The sequence below is a fragment of the Pantherophis guttatus genome, chromosome 6 (genome assembly GCF_059756535.1).
Source record: "Pantherophis guttatus breed Tessera chromosome 6, ASM5975653v1, whole genome shotgun sequence".
NCBI classification, from domain to species: domain Eukaryota; kingdom Metazoa; phylum Chordata; class Lepidosauria; order Squamata; family Colubridae; genus Pantherophis; species Pantherophis guttatus.
Window position 1 is genome coordinate 41,062,750 of NC_142068.1, and position 21,650 is coordinate 41,084,399.

The 21,650-nt window shown below is 37.6% G+C and overlaps 1 protein-coding gene across 1 annotated transcript in view; it reads left to right on the forward strand.

Moving 5' to 3' along the window:
• PFKL (phosphofructokinase, liver type) overlaps window positions 1-20,811 on the forward strand; it is a 34,947-nt gene extending 14,136 nt beyond the window's left edge. The window contains exons 5-22 of the mRNA XM_034439607.3: window positions 275-440; window positions 674-718; window positions 926-1,034; window positions 2,328-2,423; window positions 2,736-2,828; window positions 5,948-6,073; window positions 7,347-7,411; window positions 9,895-9,958; window positions 11,454-11,600; window positions 11,881-11,951; window positions 12,330-12,417; window positions 12,789-12,941; window positions 14,689-14,853; window positions 16,148-16,209; window positions 17,623-17,734; window positions 18,412-18,511; window positions 19,276-19,381; window positions 19,791-20,811. Of these exons, the coding sequence (XP_034295498.2) occupies window positions 275-440; window positions 674-718; window positions 926-1,034; window positions 2,328-2,423; window positions 2,736-2,828; window positions 5,948-6,073; window positions 7,347-7,411; window positions 9,895-9,958; window positions 11,454-11,600; window positions 11,881-11,951; window positions 12,330-12,417; window positions 12,789-12,941; window positions 14,689-14,853; window positions 16,148-16,209; window positions 17,623-17,734; window positions 18,412-18,511; window positions 19,276-19,381; window positions 19,791-19,938 (1,916 nt within the window). The 3' untranslated portion in view covers window positions 19,939-20,811. The remainder of the gene's footprint in view (window positions 1-274; window positions 441-673; window positions 719-925; window positions 1,035-2,327; window positions 2,424-2,735; window positions 2,829-5,947; window positions 6,074-7,346; window positions 7,412-9,894; window positions 9,959-11,453; window positions 11,601-11,880; window positions 11,952-12,329; window positions 12,418-12,788; window positions 12,942-14,688; window positions 14,854-16,147; window positions 16,210-17,622; window positions 17,735-18,411; window positions 18,512-19,275; window positions 19,382-19,790) is intronic.
• The last annotated feature ends 839 nt before the right edge of the window (window positions 20,812-21,650 follow it).

Here is a 21,650-nt window from a genome sequence, read left to right on the forward strand (position 1 = left end):
TATTTCATAAGAAATGAAGACTGATTTTATTTTTTTTATTTCTTTATGAGAGATATGACATATCTGTCCTGTTTCTGCAAGCTGTTAATTAAGACAAAAAACATATGTACAGTTTACCAGAGTATTGTTTAAGATGCAGTAAAAAAAATCCTTATTTTAATTGAAATAATCTCCATTTACTTTGCTGTAGGATAAGCATTATCTAATTGTGTTTGGAAACAGTTCATTTGAGATATTCTTAAAACTCACAACCCCGTGTTCATTTTCCATCCAGGAAAAATCACTGAGGAAATATCTCAGACATACCGTCACTTAAACATTGTAGGCCTTGTGGGCTCCATTGACAATGACTTCTGTGGCACTGATATGACCATTGGCACTGACTCTGCCTTGCACCGCATCATGGAGGTGATTGATGCCATCACTACAACAGCCCAGAGGTGAACACAAGATTTCTTATATCTTTTCTTCACTGTCATTGTCACAAGCACACAAGGTGTGGCTGGTTTTAATAAAGCTGCTTCCTTGTTCTCTGTAAAATGGGGGCTTTATTTTGTTCAATTTTTTTGGTCCCCTTTCCCCTTCTCTTCATATTATAAAAGCAACTTATTATTGTAAGGCACCTAACATAGCACTTGGTGATAAGCTCTTGCTTTCTCATTTTGTTTTGCAGTCATCAGAGAACATTTGTGCTGGAAGTGATGGGAAGGCACTGTGGGTAAGAGTTGTTTATTGAACAGAAAAAAGAATTAACAGTTCCCTAGCTGGGGAGGGCTAATCTAAAAATCACCCCTCTATGTGCATTATGAAATCTCTCCCACCCACCCCGCTCAAGCTCCACCTATTCAGTCTTCAGGACAATTTCTTTCACTTTGAAAAACATCAAAGGTGCCATTCACAAGATGACATTATTCTCCTTTTCCAGATACCTAGCATTAGTTTCAGCTCTGGCTTCTGGAGCTGACTGGCTTTTCATTCCCGAATCACCCCCTGAGGATGGCTGGGAGGATTTTATGTGTGAACGGCTTGGTGAGGTGAGAATTAGTAATATCTGATATTCAACTAAACAAACCTAGCTCATGGTAGACAGAGCTTGTGAAATTCAATTTTCCTACAGGTACCTTCATAAGTATCATTGTGCAACATGGCTTAAAAAAACAAGATTATTTTTATATAAAAATGACTGCTGTCTGTTTGCAAAGTTTCAGTGGCTAGCATCATTTCCAAAAGTGACTCCCGCCCCCCTTGAGAACTAGAGAATTTCTTTAAGAAATAATAGCAATTGCAATAGGACTTAGATTTATATACCAGAGAGTGCTTACAGCATTCTCTGAGCAGTTTAAAAATATCGGCATATTATCCCCAACAATCTGGGTCCTCATTTTACTGACCTCAGAAGGATGGAAGGTTGAGTCAACCTTGAGCCAATCAGGATTGAACTCCTGAATATGGGCAGAGTTAGGCTGCAATACTACATTCTAACCACTGTGCTACCATGGCTCCTATACAAATAAGATAGTATGGTAAAAATTTGGGCATTTTTTTTTAAAAAAAAGGCAGAATATGCTGAGAAAAAATAGGAAAGATCCACCCTAGTTTACTTTTTTTTAAAAAAACCTTGATATTTATAGGGATGTGCAAAACTCATAGATTTGAGAATGGAATGTTCTGAAGTAATCTGGAACATTCTATTCCCTCTCTGATATCTTGCCATTCCAGGGCTGATCCAATATTTTCCAGAGGTAACAAGCCTGTTTTGGAGCCAGAACATCTCTTGAACATGTGAAGGAGTATTTCTGGAAATTGCCAAACCTGTCCCTGGAATGGCATGGTCCAGAAAAGGTATGGCATGACCTAAAGGAGAAACCTTCCAGTGTTCTGCAGAACTCCAGATTTCTCCAAAATGTTAGGGGTTTTAATACTACTTTAATTCAATGATGTATTCCCTGAGCTAATATGGATTACAGTGCAACCTTAAAAAAAACCCTAACTTTTTAAAGGAACAGCTGATAGATAAAGAATTTACCTGGATAGAATCTGAGGGATGCTTACTTGCTTGGATTTGAATACTGTGCACAACAGAAAGCTGGCCAACAGACATAAAATTGTTGAAAGAAGGATGAGGGTTGAAACTTTCCAGATTTGAGGTTTATGGTATAGGAAATTCAGCACCACTTCAGCGTGGTCAGCTTTGCCTCCATTTTTTCTCCATTTAGGAACTATGTTTTTGTGTGATTAAAAATCCAGGTTGCTAACATTAGGATTCTGAAAGTCTGTTGCCTTGGAGTCCATCAGTTATTAGGTTTCTTATATTTTTATCTTGACAGGCCCGAAGCAGAGGATCCCGACTGAATATAATCATTATTGCTGAAGGTGCCATAGACAGGAATGGGAAACCCATCACCTCTAACTACGTGAAGGAGGTAAGAGATAAATTAATAGGTTAGAACCAGACACTGAAAACAAAACTTAGGGAGAAAAATATTGTTTCAGGGTCTTCTAAATTCTAGAAATAGTTGCATAGATTATGTTTCTTTGATTTTTTTTTTCTATACGAATCTATTCAAAGTTGAGAAACTCAACTTGGGAAGCTTTAATATAGATTCTCTTGTAAAAGCTTTTGTACAGAGAGTGTACAGCACTCTTTGTTTTTCCTAAGGGGAAGGGCGCATTGTCTTGGTGGGGAATGCAAGAATATAAAATGCATCATCCTCTCCTCCCCTCTTTTTAATCAGCTGGTTGTCAAACGCCTCGGCTTTGACACTCGTGTAACTGTGCTTGGACACGTGCAGCGTGGTGGGACCCCATCTGCATTTGATCGTGTCTTGGTAAGTGTGATATTTTCATAGAATGACTAAGTAATGGTCACATAATGTGCTGCCTATTTCCCAAAATTTGAAATCTCTCTCATATCTGTTTGTAATCTCCCAAGGAGTCAAAGGTCAGATATTCAGGGAAAGCTAATTTCTCCTCCTCAGTTACATGTCACATTCCAGGATAGCTGTCTAACCATCTCTCTCTTTTCTATGGAAAGGAGTTGTTCCATGGCTGTGAAGTAATACATCAGTAAGGGTGAAAATAGTTTAGATGACAACTGTCGTGAAATAGATGCCAGGCTTACTGCAAAATTCAGCCAACCAGGAGAGAATTACTGTGTGCCATGGACATTACTTGCCTTATAATGTGAGACATTTGGAAGAAAAAAAGTATTTGATTGCAGGGGAAACTTTGAAAGTTGTTTTTATTCATCAGCCACTATAATGAGTCTTTGCTCTTTATGATGACCTTAGTGATTCATGAAGTAAATGCCTGCCCAGAATGCTTCATAATGTTTTACAATTTACCAAATTTATTAATTTAATTTATTTTAATTTAATTTCCAATTTATATACCGCCCTTCTCCCTGAGGACTCAGGGCGGTGTACAGCCAAGATAAGAACATAGAATACAAATATTAAAAACAGTTAAAAATATATATAAATTTGGCCCGAAAGTTAAGAAGTCACAAACTGATTAAAAGAATTTAAAATTTTCTTCTTAAGCCAGCCCGGCTTGCTGGAAAAGATGGGTTTTAAGGGCACGATGGAAGGCATTGAGATCATGGATTCTCCTTATCTCAGGGGGCAACTGATTCCAGAGGGTAGGAGCCCCCACAGAGAAGGCCCTCCCCCTGGGGGCCACCAGCCTACATTGTTTGGCTGATGGCACCCTGAGGAGGCCCTCTCTGTGGGAGCGCACGGGTCGATGGGAGGTCGTCGGTAGCAGCAGGCGGTCTCGCAGATAGCTAGGACCTATGCCATGGAGCGCTTTAATTTTATTAGCAGGAATCCTATCCTGTGCATAGCGAGTAGTTGTATGCAGCTGCTGCTCAATCTCTAGATCGCTTTCTACCACCACAGAAATAGTATGTGTATGCTTAGACCTCATGTTACTTCTAGGATTTGTACTTTGTCACCCTTTTAAATTAAATTTACCAGAAGGGCCTGGTGGCTCAGCAGACTAAAAGCATTGTGATTAACACCAGCTGTCTGCAATTACTGTAAGTTCGAATCTCACCAGGCTCAAGGTTGACTCAGCCTTCCATCCTTTCTAAGGTAGGTAAAATGAGGACTCAGTTTGTGGGGGCAATAAGCTGTCTTTGTATAAATATACAAAAGTATGAAGGCTATTGCTTAACGCATTGTAAGCCACCCTGAGTCTCTGGAGAAGGGCGGCATATAAATCATTTTTTTTTAAAAAAATTAATTTTAATTTACCTTTTGTTCATTTGCCTATATAGGGTATATATCAAAACCATTCATGTACTTTCTGGTCTTAGGCACAAGGCTTTTGATGTCCCCATTCTACCAGTGCCAGCATTGTGATAACAAAGTTTCTCCTTCAGATGGACACTAACTTTGCCCTTTTGGGACTTGGTTAATGCTTTGCAGTGGATACACCCATTTCTAAGCACAGCTGGGTATTTTCAGAATAGTCTTGGCACTGAGCCATTTTGGGGGGGGAATTCTTAGGACATCACATTCTGAAGCTATCGTAATCTCTGTCTTAATGCAAAGTTTCTACCATATCTCATTAGTTGCTGGTATCTACCACACCCAGTCTTGAAGGCATTTAAGATCCATTTTTCTTGCTGAGAACCTCTAAATTTTGTAATTTTAACAGAGGCGTTTTGAAAACCATGAAAAAAAATACCCTACATCTGCTAAAACACTTACACAGTTCCATTTAGGACAAAAAGAAGCAAAGAGAAAGAGATAAAGGACCTCTCAGGACACTACCCTCCAATCCCACTCAAGCCTCTATATAAAGTGGGTATTTAATTCCACCAGTTCCCTTCATTTTCAATTTCAGCAGCACCACCATTGCTGGATTCACCAGTTTGGACTCTCTAGTCTTCCTTGAATCTTTTTGATTTCAGAAAGAGAAATTTATGAATTATCTGCAGTGATATAGCTCCCTTTTTCACTCTCATATGACTATTTTCCTCCTCTTAGTTTCCATAGCTTTTTGGTCTATTCATTAGCCATTGTTTTTTCAAGACTGGGCATGGCACTTCATGTGCACAAGCTTTTTGAAGTCCCAATCAACTACCCACCTATTGTCCACAGCAGTCTCCAATATTGCAACGCTAAAAACAATACAATCCATGCTTCAGCCTCGTTTTCTTCTTGGCCAAGTACTTGACTAATTAAGCAAATCGGTAGCAGACAAGATTAAGATTATCACTTTCATCCCCATCACAATCTCAGGATGCCCTTCTGCAGCTTTCATACCCAATTCTTCATGGCCTCCCACTTGCTGAGCACATTGTAAGCCGCCCTGAGTCTCCGGAGAAGGGCGGCATATAAATCAAATTAAAAAAAAAAAAAGACTGCTACCTTCTCCTACATTAGAAATGGAGTTTCTGTCCTTGCATGCTTTTCAATTCCACAATCTAGCAACTGCCCTTGATCTTGGGCTCTTGCCCACTCTATGTTATTCTGTGTTGGGTGTATCAGGGAGTGACAACTATATCTTTAAAGCTTCCTCTGTTGCTTTTCCATATGTATTGTCACATGAAACCAGGATTTTCTATACTAAGTAGATTTTTTTAACCTAAAAACCGAGAAATCATCATAGACCACTGAGGATGCATCTAGCCTTGAGACACATAGCATGGCATAGCTAGAAAAGAACCTTCACTACATATTAGGAAGAAGTCATAAAACAGTTGATTTCTCGCTGTCAAGATGGCAATGCCCATTTTAATTTAATTGCAGTGCTTATTGCTCCTAGCCCTTTCTCCTATTTTAATATTTTTTCCTCTGTACTTCTCAGCCTTGAAGCTGAGTAGTTGTTGGTTGTTCACTGCAGCATCACTGCACTAAGAAACCCTGGTTCACAGCTTAACATCCAAAACCAATAGTGAGCCAACTTGCTTACAGCAAATGCACTTGTGTACTCCTAGAGCAGCAAAATGGGTATGGAAGCAGTGATGGCATTACTGGAGGCAACACCAGATACTCCAGCCTGTGTGGTGAGTCTGTCTGGGAACCAGTCAGTGCGCCTACCTCTAATGGAATGCGTGCAAGTGGTGAGTATTTCACAGAAACACAGAAGCCAAATATGATCAGGATAGAATGCTGTGGCTTTTTTTAGCTGGAATGGGAGGTGAGAAAGGGGAGGGGACATAAATGGAGGAGATAAAGAGGTTGAAAATTCATGTTGCTGATTAGAATTCTGGGAAATCAGGTTTCTCTATATTTGAAAGTCTCCAGGTTGGAGAAAGTAGTCTTTAGTCTTAGCTACTCAGGATATATACAATATATGGCAATTCTGTTGATGTAATTGGAATATGCATCTGAGATACAATACCTAAGAGCTCAGTTTTCACTTGAGAAAAGTTACCCAAAAAATGAAAATGTGATTGATTTTACAGGAAACATAGGAAATAGGGATTAGGAGATAAAGGATTGATAACAATAGGTAACTACTTGTCCCAAGTCCTAGGCTGTGAATCAGTAATACAGCATCCATAAGGCAGGGGTGAACAGGGAAAAGACAAGCCTTGAATAATGATTAGACAATAGCAATGAAGGCTGGGATAAGGTTGCTTATTCTTTTCTTATCTTTATTTCTTTATAAGGACAAGTAACATTTTTGTGAACTCCAGTTTTGTTTTTGTTTCTGAAAAATCAAATTAATTTAAAGAAATGACAAAACAATGCTTCTTAAAGAATGACAATATCTTGCAGACCTATCTTATTAGCTTAACTTGTCACAGTCATTTAAATTGTGGTATTTGGGTGTGTAGCGTTTTAGAGTTTTGAGTACAAACTCATATCTTATGAATCATTCTTGATTTTGTTCCAAGGAGACTGCTTCTTTTTTTGGCCTTGCTCAGGCCAAAGAAGGGGAGATTAATTTGTGACCCTGAATTCCCAGCAGCTTATCCCAGGATGTTCACTGGGAAAGACTGTGAGAGTTGTTATTCAGCAAAATCTGGAGGGTCTAAAAGCAGAGTTTTTCAACCTTGACAACTTTAAGAAGTGTGCACTTCAATTCCCAGAATTCTCCAGCCAGAAATTTGGAAATTTAAGTCCACACATCTTAAACTTGCCATGGTTGAAAAACACTGGTGTAAAATTTCCCCATCCCTTATTTAAAAGGAAATCATTTTTTCCATGTGTTCCTGCCAATCCACAAACTATTTTTCTTGGTCGTTGCATGTTTTTATGAAATGCTAATATATTCTTAGTGGACTTAATTTATTGGTCCTTTAATTGGAATGAGCAGATAATCTTACTACATACGTGGTATTATCTGATTTTTTTGTTTGTTTGTTTGGTGACTCTTTATTCTTGTAGACCAAGGATGTCCAGAAAGCTATGGATGAGAAAAGGTTTGATGAAGCCATCCAGCTCAGAGGCAGGTGAGAGCTATCTTCAGTCTGAGAGGAGAATGAATTTCTTTTATCTGCTTGTGGAAGTGTGAATGAGAAAAGACAAGGCAAAACTTCTTCAGTATACTGCAGATTTTAATGCTGTAAAAACAACCTGGTCTTCTCTGTTTATTAAAGCACTCTAGTATCTAATGGCTAAGTGCTGAACTAGAATTAGAGAAATCCAAACTTTGTGTTACGCACAGAAGCCAGTTGAGTGGCTTTGGACCAGTAACTTTATCTCAAGACCAAGGAGAAGGTAACAGCAAATAACTTCCAAAAATGTTACCAAGAAAACAAGTCCATGCAATCATCTAGAGCCAAAGATGCTAAGAAGTGTTATGTTGCCATCATGGATGCCACTTGGAAAGAAGTTACTTGCAATATAGAATCATATTATTCAGTGCTGTGGTCATTCTTACCCTTTCTCTTTCTGGAGAGGCATAGCGGGCCTACATTTCATAGCCTTCAACATGCCCAGTTATAACTGATTATTTGGTTGAACCTTTCATCTCTAATAATTTTTCCCTAAATAGTTTGTATATTTCTGAAAATAGTGGTATTTCCAGAGTTTGATGACATAGTTTCTTGCGTGAGTTTGGAATTATTTTAGTTATTTAAGGCACGTCAGAGACTAAACATTAGAAATTGAATGATTTGACTTATACTGTTGTCACTCTTTCAAGTAAGTGTTTGACGTCTAAAAAAAGAGCTTCAAGCTGGGTGCTATTTCCTGTTTCCGCTAAGAAATCTTTAAAGCAACTAAATCAGACTGAAAATTGAGATGATTATCAGCCAGAGTATTTTAAAAAATGTCATTAAGGAAATGACACATTGCAAACTGAGTAAAATCAGGTAGTAATTGTTTCCATACTTTTAAAACAGCCTTGCTGGCCAGGGAGTCTTGAGAAGAAATCATCAGATCCTTTTTTTTTTTTTTTTTTTTTTGAGAATATAAGTAATGTTCTTGGGTAATGCTTATGTAAATATAGTCTTAAAAGACTTTTTTCAGCAACGTGGTGGTGAAGTCATTCACTAAAGATGTGAAAGTGATTTTCAAGGAAAAGCTGAAACGCATAGAAATTACAAATACAGATTCAAACATGCACATATTGGGGGAGGAAAGGGGGGTTAAACAATGAAACAAACATTGTAACACAATGTTTTGTATACGTCTTGTATACTAGTGTTCACACCACAGTACAGAGAGAGCGGAAGTTGCATCATGACATCATAATAAATGTTTTATGATTTTGTACCTCACACAGATACTACTGCTGTTCATCAGTTACGTTATCCCATGACACAATTTAAAAGCATTTTTGAGCTTGAATATTAGGAGATAAAAAGAGATACTTTCTCACTATTTAGATTTGGAGGGCTGCTGGCTAGTCGTCTGAAACCTGTTACCTTTTAGATGTCTTGGAATCATATCTTTCAGATTTGCCACTAACATGACCAAATAAGACATGTTAAGAGCCGAGGTGGCACAGTGGTTAGAGTGCAGTACTGCAGCTACTTCAGCTGACTGCTAGTTCAGCAGATCGGCGGATCAAATCTCACTGGCTCAAGGTTGACTCAGCCTTCCATCCTTCCGAGGTGGGTAAAATGAGAACCCAGATTGTTGGGGGCAATATGCTATTTAGTATACTGTCTTTGGTGTAAGCCGCCCAGAGTCCTTGGAGAGTGGGCGGCATAGAAATATGAATAATAAAAATAAATATAATAGTTATGGGTTGATGAGGGGCAGACTATGAGATACAGCAACTAAAAGAGGTATTTTGCTAACAGTTTCAGTCTGGAAACCAAACTTTGGAGAATATACCGCAACAGCAAAGTTAACATTATCTATCAGAACAGATGTTTGATTAAATTTAAGCAAGAATTATCCCCTTTTTATCATGAATCACATAAAAAGGCAAACTCAGATATTCTTGAATACAGTTTTTAAGGGGAAAAGAATGTATGTAAAGCGAAAAATTAGAACAATTTCAGTATTTATAAATATTTTGATGTAATAATCTGGTACATTGGGAAACAATTTAGAATTACGTAGTTTCTTAATGTTTTCATTGATTTTTCTCTTTTTTAAATCTTATTTTTAGTTTTTCTATTTTTTTTCCTTTTTCCTTTACATGATTGTGCAACTATTTTTGACACAATGTGCGGGATATCAATATTAATATCACATTTAGACATTTATAGTAATGTTCAGTTATTTCTTAAAATGATACAGTGAACTAATTCTATAAAATTAATTAATGCATTAATGAAATAATGAATTTTAAACTGTGTAATTATAAATGCTGTTTGTTTATTCATTGATGTTTTATTCTTTATTCACTATCTTCTTTTATGTAGCTACCGGTATTTATTTTGCTCCTTAAGTGTTTTAACAAATAAACTGCTAATTTAAAAAGAAAAAAATACAACAACTAAATGGTAACCAGTATGATTGTAAAATTATTTTACAGAAGCTTTGAAAACAATTGGAATATTTATAAACTGCTTGCACACCAGAAGCCAGCTCAGAAAAAGGTGAGAAAAGAAAAGACCATGAGTTATCTGAGTGCTTGGAGATAGGAGGACTGGTAGTAATGCTCTTGTATATGTGTATGTTACTGACACTTAGCCATGCCTAAATGTTGATAGAAATGCAATATTTATGTTTTGTGTATAGATTTAAATAACCCTCTCCCCAATGACAGTAACTCAAGATTTGCATTATTCTTATTTGAGAAAATATTTAATTCACATCCACATATTATTATTATTGTTACTAGAAAAGTTAAAATAACTGTTTTCTGAATTAAAGGCACTACAGATAGTCCTCAGCTTATAACTATTCAAAGCTATGATGGCCTTGGAAAGGGTACATTAGGTACATAGAGGGCTTCCAGCCATTATAAAGTTGTACTGCTCTCCCTGAGTCACATGATCACACTTTGGACACTTGGCAATCAATGCACATTTACAACCAATTGCCAAGTATCCCGCAATCATGTAATTACCACTTACAATTTTCTTTGCCAGCTTGCCCAGAAAGTCAATTGGGAAAGCAGCAGGAAAGGTTGCAAGAGAAAGAGAGGAGGAGAAACCTTTCAGTGGGCTGCAGAACAGTGCTGAAATCCTGAAGATTTCAACTCCATTCCTGCAGCCCCATGAAGGAGTTTCCATTTATGCACAGAGGGGAGCTGAAATCCTTCAATTGGCTGCAGGAACATTTGAGCATGAAAAGGACTGCCTGCCAGGAAGATTTCAGCTCTATGTGGAAGTAAAATTTTCAGCAGTCAGGTCTTTCATTTTTTTTTAAAAAAAGTGTTTTTATTCAACGTTTATATCTTTAAATCTGTCTGCTTAATGACCTGGGAGATGGTTTAACATCTGCCACCAAGAGTGCCCAGACCAGTGGTGAAATTCAATTTTTTTTACTACCGGTTCTATGGGCATGGCTTGGTGGGCATGGTGTGGCTTGGCGTGGCAGGGGAAAATACTGCAAAATCTCCATTCCCACCCCACTCCAGGGGAAGGATATTGCAAAATCCCCATTCCCTCCCCACTCCTAGGGGAAGGATATTGCAAAAACTCCATTCCCACCCCACTTTGGGGCCAGCCAGAGGTGGTATTTGCTGGTTCTCCAAACTACTCAAAATTTCCACTACCGGTTCTCCAGAACCTGTCAGAATCTGCTGGATTTCACCCCTGGCCCAGACTGTGGTCATTGAACAAAATAGTTACATTGCATCTTGCTTAATAACCCCTTCACTCAATGACTAAAATTCCAATGACGTACTGGTTGTACATCAAAGACCTGTATGACGTATGATCATTTTTAAAAGTTCTTTGTAGGAAAAGGGGGAAGAAGATATATCTGCGACAACCTTGCTTCTTCTGAGCCCTACTTCAATTCTGAAAAGACTTGGAGGAATGTTGAGAAAGTTTTGATTTTAAAAGCATCCCTGTTAAAGTTTATCCATCACTTTAGTGTCTTCAAGTTCTGCATGGCTTGCTAATTGTCTTTCCTTTCCACCAGAGCAATTTCAGCATTGCCATACTGAATGTAGGTGCCCCAGCAGCAGGCATGAATGCAGCAGTCCGATCAGCTGTTCGTGTTGGGATTTGCCAGGGTCATACAATGTATGTGGTGAATGATGGGTTTGAAGGCTTAAGCAAAGGACAGGTAAGTCTTGTTCAATTAGGCAGCTCCTTCTTCTGAATGTCTTCATTCTCTGATATAAGAACAATTAGACATCAGTATTCCTTCGGAACTTTATGAATTCTGAATGCACCACTTAGAGTTTTAAAATTTCAGTTTAAAGTATTAAAGAATTGTTCTTAACAATTCTCATCCAACAAAATATTAATCTGCCACTAGTTTGTATGGCAGAAAACTGGAGTTGCTTGATTTATTTGTGGTCGGTAGATCAAATCACAACAGACTTAATTATTTGCTCTTACAGGTCAAAGAGCTGTTCTGGCATGATGTTGCAGGCTGGTTGGGCCGTGGAGGATCCATGTTGGGGACCAAACGGTTAGTGCTGTCAAAACCAATAAAATTCTCCATACAGTTAGGGGATATGCGGGTTACATAGTCAGCCTGTGACCTCAAATAAATTCTACAAACTTTTCCTGCCTCCATGAAAGCCATGAATAATCGCTATTTAATTTATTTTTGAACTGTTCTTGTAATTCAGAACCTTATCTTGCACCTGCTTTTTTGATGTGGAATTGAATTATTTCAGTATTTTGTTTTTCATACTTTCTCTTGTAGAGAAAAATGCCAATGCATCAATTACTTCCATAAATCTGTGCTTAATAACTGTGAAGAATTTCAGAGCATAGCTTTTCCATATGCACATTCGTACTGGAAAAAACTTTGTTTGAAACTTGCTTATTATTGCTTTGCCAGAACTCTTCCAAAGACATGCATGGAAAAGATTGCTGAAAATGTTCGGAAATTTAATATCCAGGCCTTGCTGGTCATTGGAGGCTTTGAGGTACATAGAAACTGGTTGAGTCATTTCAATATTAAATGAAGACTATCTCTTTTCACCTCACTTCACTTCACTCCACCCCAACACTTTTTATAAAAGGCTTTTCTAAACAGACATATTTGCAGTGTTAGTATAGTGTGTGGATAGAATGCAAGAATTAAATGAACATTGGTGAAATCATTATTCTACATAATCACTCTTACTTTTTTACCAACAACTGTAATTTTCTAAAATTTAACTTCTGCATAATATAAGCTCAGAATTCAAAACAAGTTCAATCAAAATCAAAGTTGTCTTTCTCCTACACTCTTTGCCTTCCAGTTCTTAGACTCCCTGCTGTGGCTTAGACTTACAATTTATTCTCCCTTTTGCAGGCATATGAAGGAGTGTTACAGTTGGTAGAGGCTCGTGGGCAGTATGATGAGCTTTGTATCCTCATGTGCGTGATACCAGCTACCATCAGTAATAATGTTCCTGGCACTGATTTCAGCCTGGGATCTGATACAGCGGTCAATGCTGCCATGGAGGTGAGGCTGGGGTTATTGCAACTGCACATTCCAGGGAATTAGGGCAGATTGGCAAATGAGTTGTGTAAACATTCTTACATCAATTTATTTCTTCTCTGTAAATGGGGTGGGGGGGAGAGGAATATGGCGTAATATGGAGACTCAGAAATCTGATTTGTAGACATTGTGTCCAGACATTCATTGGAATATGAGCTTTCAACAGATACCTCACATTTTCAAGTATTTTCCTAAAAGTGTATAAGCTAATTATAACTATTTTTAGGAAGCCTGTTTCTCTCCCTGTCTGCACAATTCAAGGTGCAGTTATTTGCAGTATCTCTATTCATAGATCTTTCATCTCCAGTAAATCAACCACTTACTAATTGTTTAAGTAGCAAAAATGTTATAAATTGCCTGACAGGCATGTTTCTATAATTTCTATTTAAAGCCAATTAAGTTAAGAACTATTGTTCTATTTTATGATCATGAATAAATTATTTCTTGTGAGAAGAAAGTACTTCTATTGTATGTCCATAATTACTTTTGATCATGAATTTGACTGTATTATGAAAAAAGGGAGAAGATTAATCTACAGATAGTCATCGACTTATGACCACAATTGAGCCCAAAATTTCTATTGCTGAGAGAGACAGTTGTTAAGTGAGTTTTGCCCCATTTTACGACATTTTTGCCACAATTCTTAAGTGTTAAAGTTGTTAAATTAGCAACACAGTTGTTAAGTGAATCTTGTTTCCCCATTGACTTTGCTTGTCAGAAGGTCATAAAAGGTGATCAAATGACCCTGGGACACTGCAACCGTCATAAATGTGAGCCAGTTGCCAACCATCTGAATTTTCATCACATGACCATGGGGATGCTGCAATAGTCATAAGTGTGAAAAATGGTCATAAGTCACTTTTTTAAGTGACTTTAATTGCACTCTTAATTATGAGTGGCCTGATCATCTGAGAGACCTTTAATTATTCTCAAATCACAGCCACTGTCTTTATACACAGTTTCAGTCACAGTCTCGATAAGAGGAAGAAACAGTGGGTTAAAGAGGAAAGGAAGTTAAGTTTTTCCTTGTTCTTAGTATTGGCTGGGTAACTGTAAGAGAACCAAGTACCTTAAGAAAACAGATTTCAGGCATTGGGCCAAAGAATTCAGATTCAGTGTCCAAAAGGCATGGGAGGCATGACACTAGTAAGATAAGCTGGCAAGAAGCATTTCTTTAGTTACACAATGGATTCTTCAGTGATATTCACTCAGTTTTTATATTATACCTGCTGTGATTCTATGTCTCTGTATTTTTTTTTCTGCTCAAACTCTTTGTAGAATACTGAATGATAGGCTTTGTTTTTCAAAGCCATGCATACAAGTACTGTAGCACTTGACTTTCAACCAGAATTGCGACCAGAATTTCAATGACCATAAGTATTATAGTCAAAAATTGAGCTGGACCCAGTTTTACAAGTTTTTATAATGATCTTTACATTAGATGTGGTAGTCCTTGACAATTGGACGCATAACTGGTCAGATCAAGCTATTTTTTTCCTCACATTTGCTGGGGGTAGTGATGATAACTGAGATCATCTATCTCAGTTTCTTCTGTTGAGTTTAGGAATGCTGTCCTGTGATTTAAGTCAGGTTTGGTCTTGTTAAGCAATTGTGTATCAGTGTAGTTGGCAGCCTGTAATCACAGTCCCTGTTTAATGCCTTCCAATACCTGAACATGTTATTTTTTCCACTTTCATTTCTTGCCATTTAGAGCTGTGACCGCATCAAACAGTCTGCTTCAGGTACCAAACGGCGTGTCTTCATTGTGGAGACTATGGGGGGTTATTGTGGCTACTTGTCAACAGTGACTGGAATTGCAGTGGGAGCAGATGCTGCTTACATCTATGAAGACCCTTTCACCATTCATGACTTAAAGGTGTGCTGGTAAAGAAAATGAAAAGTGATGAAAATGCAGGGAAACGTTTCTGTATATTATGTAGTTAACGTTATGTGCAAATGTAGAATATCATATGTCAAGTTGGGCTGTTTCTGAACTATATATGCGCTTTCCGCCCTTCGCATGTTGTGATTCCCACTATGCAGTTCCTGATACTCAGCAGTACATGTTTGGCAGTATAATGTGTATTTTCCCAGTAAAAGAAAACTGGGAATACAGACAGATTAAACCTGTGCAAGACTTAAATGTTCTTGTTTTACACTTATTTCAACCACTCTCACAACTTAAAAGATAAAAATGTAAAATGAGATTTTAAAAAATGTCTCCCCAATCTGGTAATATCTCTGTAGATCTTGGAAATTAAAAAGTTGTGGGGGAAAATAATTCCACAATGGGGCCCCCTACAGCAAAAGATTACCAACTGTACTGTATGAATGGTATGTATTTAGATATATGTACAGTGACTCCAGATCATAGCACCAGGCCCTTATCATGAGATGGGCGCCAACTATACAATGTCGATTGCATTCTATGAGAAGAAACAGACTTCTTAAATTCCTTCTCTAATTCTTTAACATCCTTGTCTAAACTGACTTAAATGATTGTGTCTACCCCTATTAGTTGACACATACTTGAACATACTAACATCAACATGGCAACAACATATTAATCTAGCATCAACATGGCAACATGGCCATTAAAATCTGTGATTAAAATCAATGGAATTTATATTATTTAAGCCTGTGAGGCATTTTATATCCCAGGTAATAGTTATATGTGAATGAAACCATATTGTTTTTGTGATAAATCTGTGATTAGAGATCATAATTGTATAGAAAAACAAGATATGATCCATTCGTCAGTGCTTCTGTCACTTTGATTATTTCATCATTTATTCTGAATTAGGGCCATGTAAGCCAAAAACATCGGCACTAGATTTATTTAGTTAAGAATTCCATAGTTGTCATTGTAGCTTATGTTCTTAGTGATATATGAGAGGTGAGGCTCCTGGATTCTCAGAACAAAGATACAAACAAGATCTGAGTTTCTTAAATTTCTCTCTTTAACTTTTTTGGTAGATCTGTACTTGTGAGATAGTTGTTGCACTGATAACTAGTCATTCTGTCCAACAGAAACAAAGCATTTATTATCTAATCTTGTTCTATGTAGCTCAGAAATGTCATTTCCTCCTCCTTTTGTCTAAATAACTTCTTTTACTCTTATCAGCAAAAAAATGTTCCAATAAAAACTATTGTAATTTTTATCTTGCCAGGCGAATGTTGAACATTTGACTGACAAAATGAAAACGGACATTCAGAGAGGTCTGGTACTCCGGTAAGTCATAGAAATATTTTAACAAGGACATGTTGTCCTTTGAATTGTCAAAGAAGATGAACATTCCTATTGCAACATAACATTGGAAGAGTGGGAATTTTTTACCTTTTTTTAATGTATTGTAAGTCAAGAGCTCTTTAAGGGAGTAAGTGCAGTGTAGAATGACCTCCTTTCTGTTGAATCATAGCTGAACGATGATTCAACAAAACGGAAATCATTGTAGCCTCTGAAATGTTGTAGAGAAATTAATAATTTTCAAACCTGAGAAATTGGCTTTGAGCTGTAGGTATCTAGTAGGCTGCAGAGAAAAAAGAATTTCTCAAGTGCAAAAGCTAATGTAGATTGCATTGTTGATATTCAGTGGTTTGTTTTATTAATAATATTCAAGTGGACCTCGCTTACCAACTGCCTCTTTCAGCAACCATTTGAAGTCAAAACAAGTGATGAAAAAATAACTTTGCAACTAACTTTGCCCGCACACAATGGGGAGTACACTAGCTGTTTTCCCTGTGCATTTGAAGCTCTGTACCACCCTATTCCTTTTGATGTGCATTCCCCATTCTCTTTTTGCTAATTATCCCAGCACTGGGGTGACGATTCCAAAGGGTGGAGGAGTGGAGAAAAATGAAAACTAGTAAAATCATAAGCATAGTGGTGGTCAGATGATTTTCCACTTACTGACCACTTAATAACAGAGCTGCTAGTCCCAATTATGGTTGCTAAATAAGGGCTTGCTGTTATCCCACCCTTCCTGTAAATGTGCTGGATTAAAAGTCCCATCATATACCTGGTAGAGATGATGATGCTTGCAGGCCAGTACAGCTAACGAACATCAAATTGGAAGATGCCACTAGCCAGTTCCTCCTCAGTTCCTTATATATTGTTGATGGGGTAAAAATTTAATAATGATTAATTCTTTATGTTTTGTGGTTCGTAAATGATTCTTTCTAAAGCCTTTGCCTTCCCTGACATTCACACAAATGTCAGCATTTAAAATATTGTAACTTACTATATATTACATGTATATCCCCCCAAAAAAGTGCAGTATAAAGCAATTTATAAAAAATACAAAACAAGCAATGAAATGAAAATTTACTTGTCTTCAGAAAGTTAAGAATTAATCATTCTGCTGATGTTCCATGTATTCAGTACCACTTTCAAACAAATGCCCTGCGTTTTCTTGTTTAGGAAGAGGGGAAACATGCACCAGATACCTTTCTTATGAATTAAAAAGTCAGAAATATTCATAGATATACTAAAAGAAAGAGGCAAAAATACACCAAACTTGCTACAGACAAATTTAACATTCAGAAGTTAACATCATTAATTATTTTCCAGACAATATTTTCTATATTGCCTTTTCTTCAAAAGATGCAATTGTAGTTGCTTACATTATCTTTCTTTTTTTTTTAGCAATGAGAAATGCCATGAACATTACACCACTGAATTCCTGTACAACTTATACTCCTCAGAGGGGAAAGGAATATTTGATTGCAGAATCAATGTTTTGGGCCATCTCCAACAGGTATGTAGAGCTGAAGTTCATGAGATTGCATTATGCAAGTACCTATGTCTATGCATTTTGAGGAGGCATAGGCTTAATTGATTAAAACTTTTAGTGGAGAGAATAACTGCAGACGTTATTTGATTTAAAATGTCCTTTTGCATTTACCTACCATTCCAGTAAAAATAAATCTGAGAAGATTACACTGCTATTTATATGATGATGTTAAAAATGCAATATAAGCCATAATTATTGAACACCTGCAATTATCAAATGGAACCATTTACTCAAGAAGGAGTAGAACATAGTCTAAGCAGTAACCCCATCCCAGGCCTTCATGGGCAATCCAGAAGGATACCATGATCCATGACACTGAAGGCTGCTGTGAGATCAAGCAGGATCAGGAGTGACATACTCTCATTCCAGGCCTTCCACAATTTATTAACAATTGGTGTCCATTGTCATCAAGAAAATACATATTTGGTAAGAGCTTCCTCAGTTCAGGGCTGTAGAATTAATAGATATTTCCCATCTTGCACCTGCCTAGACCTTGCTGCTTTTAACCATTTCCCACTTTTGTAGAATATATTTGCAAAATGGCTTCTGAGTTAAATGGTTCCGGCCAATTATACATCAGCTCAGCTTCTTCCTACAACAGATTGGCTCTTTTGGCTCTACTTTCACTTTCCTATCTCTAGGGAGGTGCTCCAACCCCCTTTGACCGCAACTATGGTACCAAGCTGGGTGTGAAAGCTGTTCTATGGATGTCAGAAAAGTTGAAGGATGTGTACCGCAAAGGTGGGTCATAATTATCATCTCAGTGATAGAAGATGTTGATGCCATTGCATCCTGTAACAAGAGAAGGTGCTCAGAGTTTGTTGGCAGAAGGAGGTGAAACAATACACAACAAATAACATGCTCCCAGTGGCCTGCTTCTTAGTTTTTGTTTCTAATTAGAAGAGTAGCAGGGCACTGAAGGAGAACGATCAAATGGTTACTCTAGGGGATGTGTTGCTGTTATATTATGAGGCAACCTATCTGCGGTTGGTTGCTCTGATTCTCAGCCATCTACTTGCTAAGAGAGATTTCCAGCAACAGCCTGCCCACTTACTTCCAATTAAGAGAATGAAGAACTTAATCAAATCTTGAACTCTATCATTTACAATATTCTTTGACGGACTTGAAGTACATCCAGATTTATGGCATATAGATTGGGTGTATTTCAGTATTTACAGTTCCTTGCTTTGTTCATGTTGCCTATCCCTGCCCATCACTTCTGTTCTGTATACTGCTAATCACCTTGAAAATTATTTTGTGGAAACACTTGCTTTCAAACAAAGCTATTGATTAATCATTCTTATCAGAACGATTATCATGAAGCTGGTTTTCAATGGGTAAATTATATAATTATTTTCCTTGAAATTCGTCAGTACAATAGTTTAGGAAGCATTCAGTCATTTGGTAGTTGTTGCAATATCCAGAATTACCTCATGTAAAACCAAGACATTTATGTAATGAGATGCTTTTCTTGCATTACAAGTAAAGATACTCTGTTTCTCTAGGCCGAGTATTTGCCAATTCTGCAGAATCTGCTTGTGTCATTGGCCTGCGTAGGAAGACTGTGTCCTTTAGTCCTGTGACAGAGCTTAAAAAGGTCACCGATTTTGAGTAAGTGTATGGGTGGAGTATCACCAAAATTCTGAGGAAGGAACGCTGATATGCTTGAAATTATGGCATATAGAATGTCAGATAATTTGTTCATGCATTGGTCAATTAGTTGGATTTCCTCTATGTCTGCTGATCTAGACATGATACATAATTATTCCTTTTGAAGATCTTTTCAGAACCGTACTACATATATTGGATCTAAAAGTGAGCTGTGGTACTTCTTGACTATTATATATCTACTTTTCTCTTGAGTGAGGAAATGTACAGATCTAACTGGTAGCTGTGCCCATGACTTAGATATCATGAGATTGTTTGATAGAAACATGGTATGCATATATTCAGAGCCGCTTTGTGGTTGCACCACCTGTGCCAGACTGGTATTCATTCAGAGTTTGTTTGTTTTTTGCAGACACAGGCTTCCTAAGGAGCAGTGGTGGCTGAATTTACGCCTTATGCTGAAGATGCTGGCCCACTACCAGATCAGTCTAACTGAATATGTGTCTGGAAAGATGGAGCACGTCACTCGGCGTACACTCAGTATCGAGAAGGGATTCTAGCAAGTCTTCCGTTAGCCATGTCTCTGATCAATTCTATGTAGTTCTCTCCCTTTCTGGCCTTCTCATGCCTTTCGAGTGCAAAGCTGATGCCACTGTGAGCCAACAAGAGTGTGGCCAGAAGACACCCTGCCTTTGTTGCAGAATTACTCCATACCCACACAGGTTCTTTCATTCTTTCTTGCCCACTGAGGAGCATGGATAGGTTCACTTATCCTTCCTCAAGCCTCTTTGCCCCATGAAGTAGAGGGTGTGTAATGCCGGACAGAATTTGTTCCTATTTCACAGGATTTTTAAAACATTCCTACACTACTTAGAAGAATTGTGTACTGCTTGCCAATGGACAGTGTGCTACTTTTAGATTCTTATTGGCCTGGTGCCATGAAGAATGCAAGTTTTCAGAAAGGGCCTTCCTGTAATTTGGAGAAAATAGTTTCCCAAAATGTCTCCTTGGGAAAAATTCTCAAACAACCAAGAATTCCTATTGCCATCACTATTGACACACAGCAAAGATCCTTCTTGGCAGAAGAAACTTGCTTGCAATAGAGCAGCAAACATTAGGAGAGGTCCTCTTTCTTCCTATCCCTCCCTCACTTGAGGTAGTTCATGCCGACTAGGAAAGAGTAGCATTTCTGAGTGCTCAGCAGGAGTTGCTGGTATGCCATCACTTTCTTTAGAATCCTTTCATTCTATCTGGCTCATGTGTTTAATTCACTATCCCTGGCTGGTCTGTGATGGCGGCACAGCTCTTGACTGTGTTGTGTCTGTACCTTTCTGATGCATTTCTGTGAATCCAGTGCCCTATATTGCATGTTTGTCCGTGGCATTGCTTTCTATCCTGTAGAAATAATTAAAACACGCACTGAATCAACTGTGTTTATCCATAAATTGTGTTTTTTGTTAGAGGCTGGCCTCAGATCTGCAAGATGTGATAGGTTAACGGGTTTTTAAATTCCAGTCTTATTCATACCTGATTGTTCATTGAGAATATCCGTGCTAAGTAGTGCTGAATAAAAGACAGGAGGCAGGATAGCTTATATATGTTAGTGTATAACTATATAAATTTTCATATTAGAAGAGACATTAGAATTTAAGATGCTGCCTTTGTTCAGAATTCAATTATTTGATTTCTTAATTGAAAATAGTCTGCAGTTCTCTGTTATCTTAAAAATTGGTGTTTCCATTACTGCAATCTGATCCTTCTACTGTGTTTCCCCAAAAATAAGACTCTGTCATATTTTTTTGAACTCTGAAATAAGCACTTGGCCTTATTGCCATGCGCTCAAAAGCCCAATTGGGCTTATTATAGGGAATGTCTTATTTTGGGAGAAAAAGGGAAGTTGAAAATGCGAAGTATGCACATGGTCTGACATACGTTAATATGACACTGGCATGCAAGGCATCTAACACATAACCTCTTGCATCTCAAATCATCTTCAATCCAATAAGATGGGTGCCAATTCTCACGACATACCTGATTGGAAAACTTCATTTCATGGAGAATTAAGAAATTATGAGAATTTGAATTAAACAGTAGTAGATTTGGGGAAGGGGTCAAGGGGAAAAAAAAGAGAGAATATATTTGAGACAATAGTGCACTTCTCAGGACCTGGATATAAAGAATAGAGCAGAATGAGAAGTACTATGAAGATTATAGCAAAGTTATTGGACGAACTAGTATTGAAGCAGTTTTCTTACCATGCTGGGGATGGAAA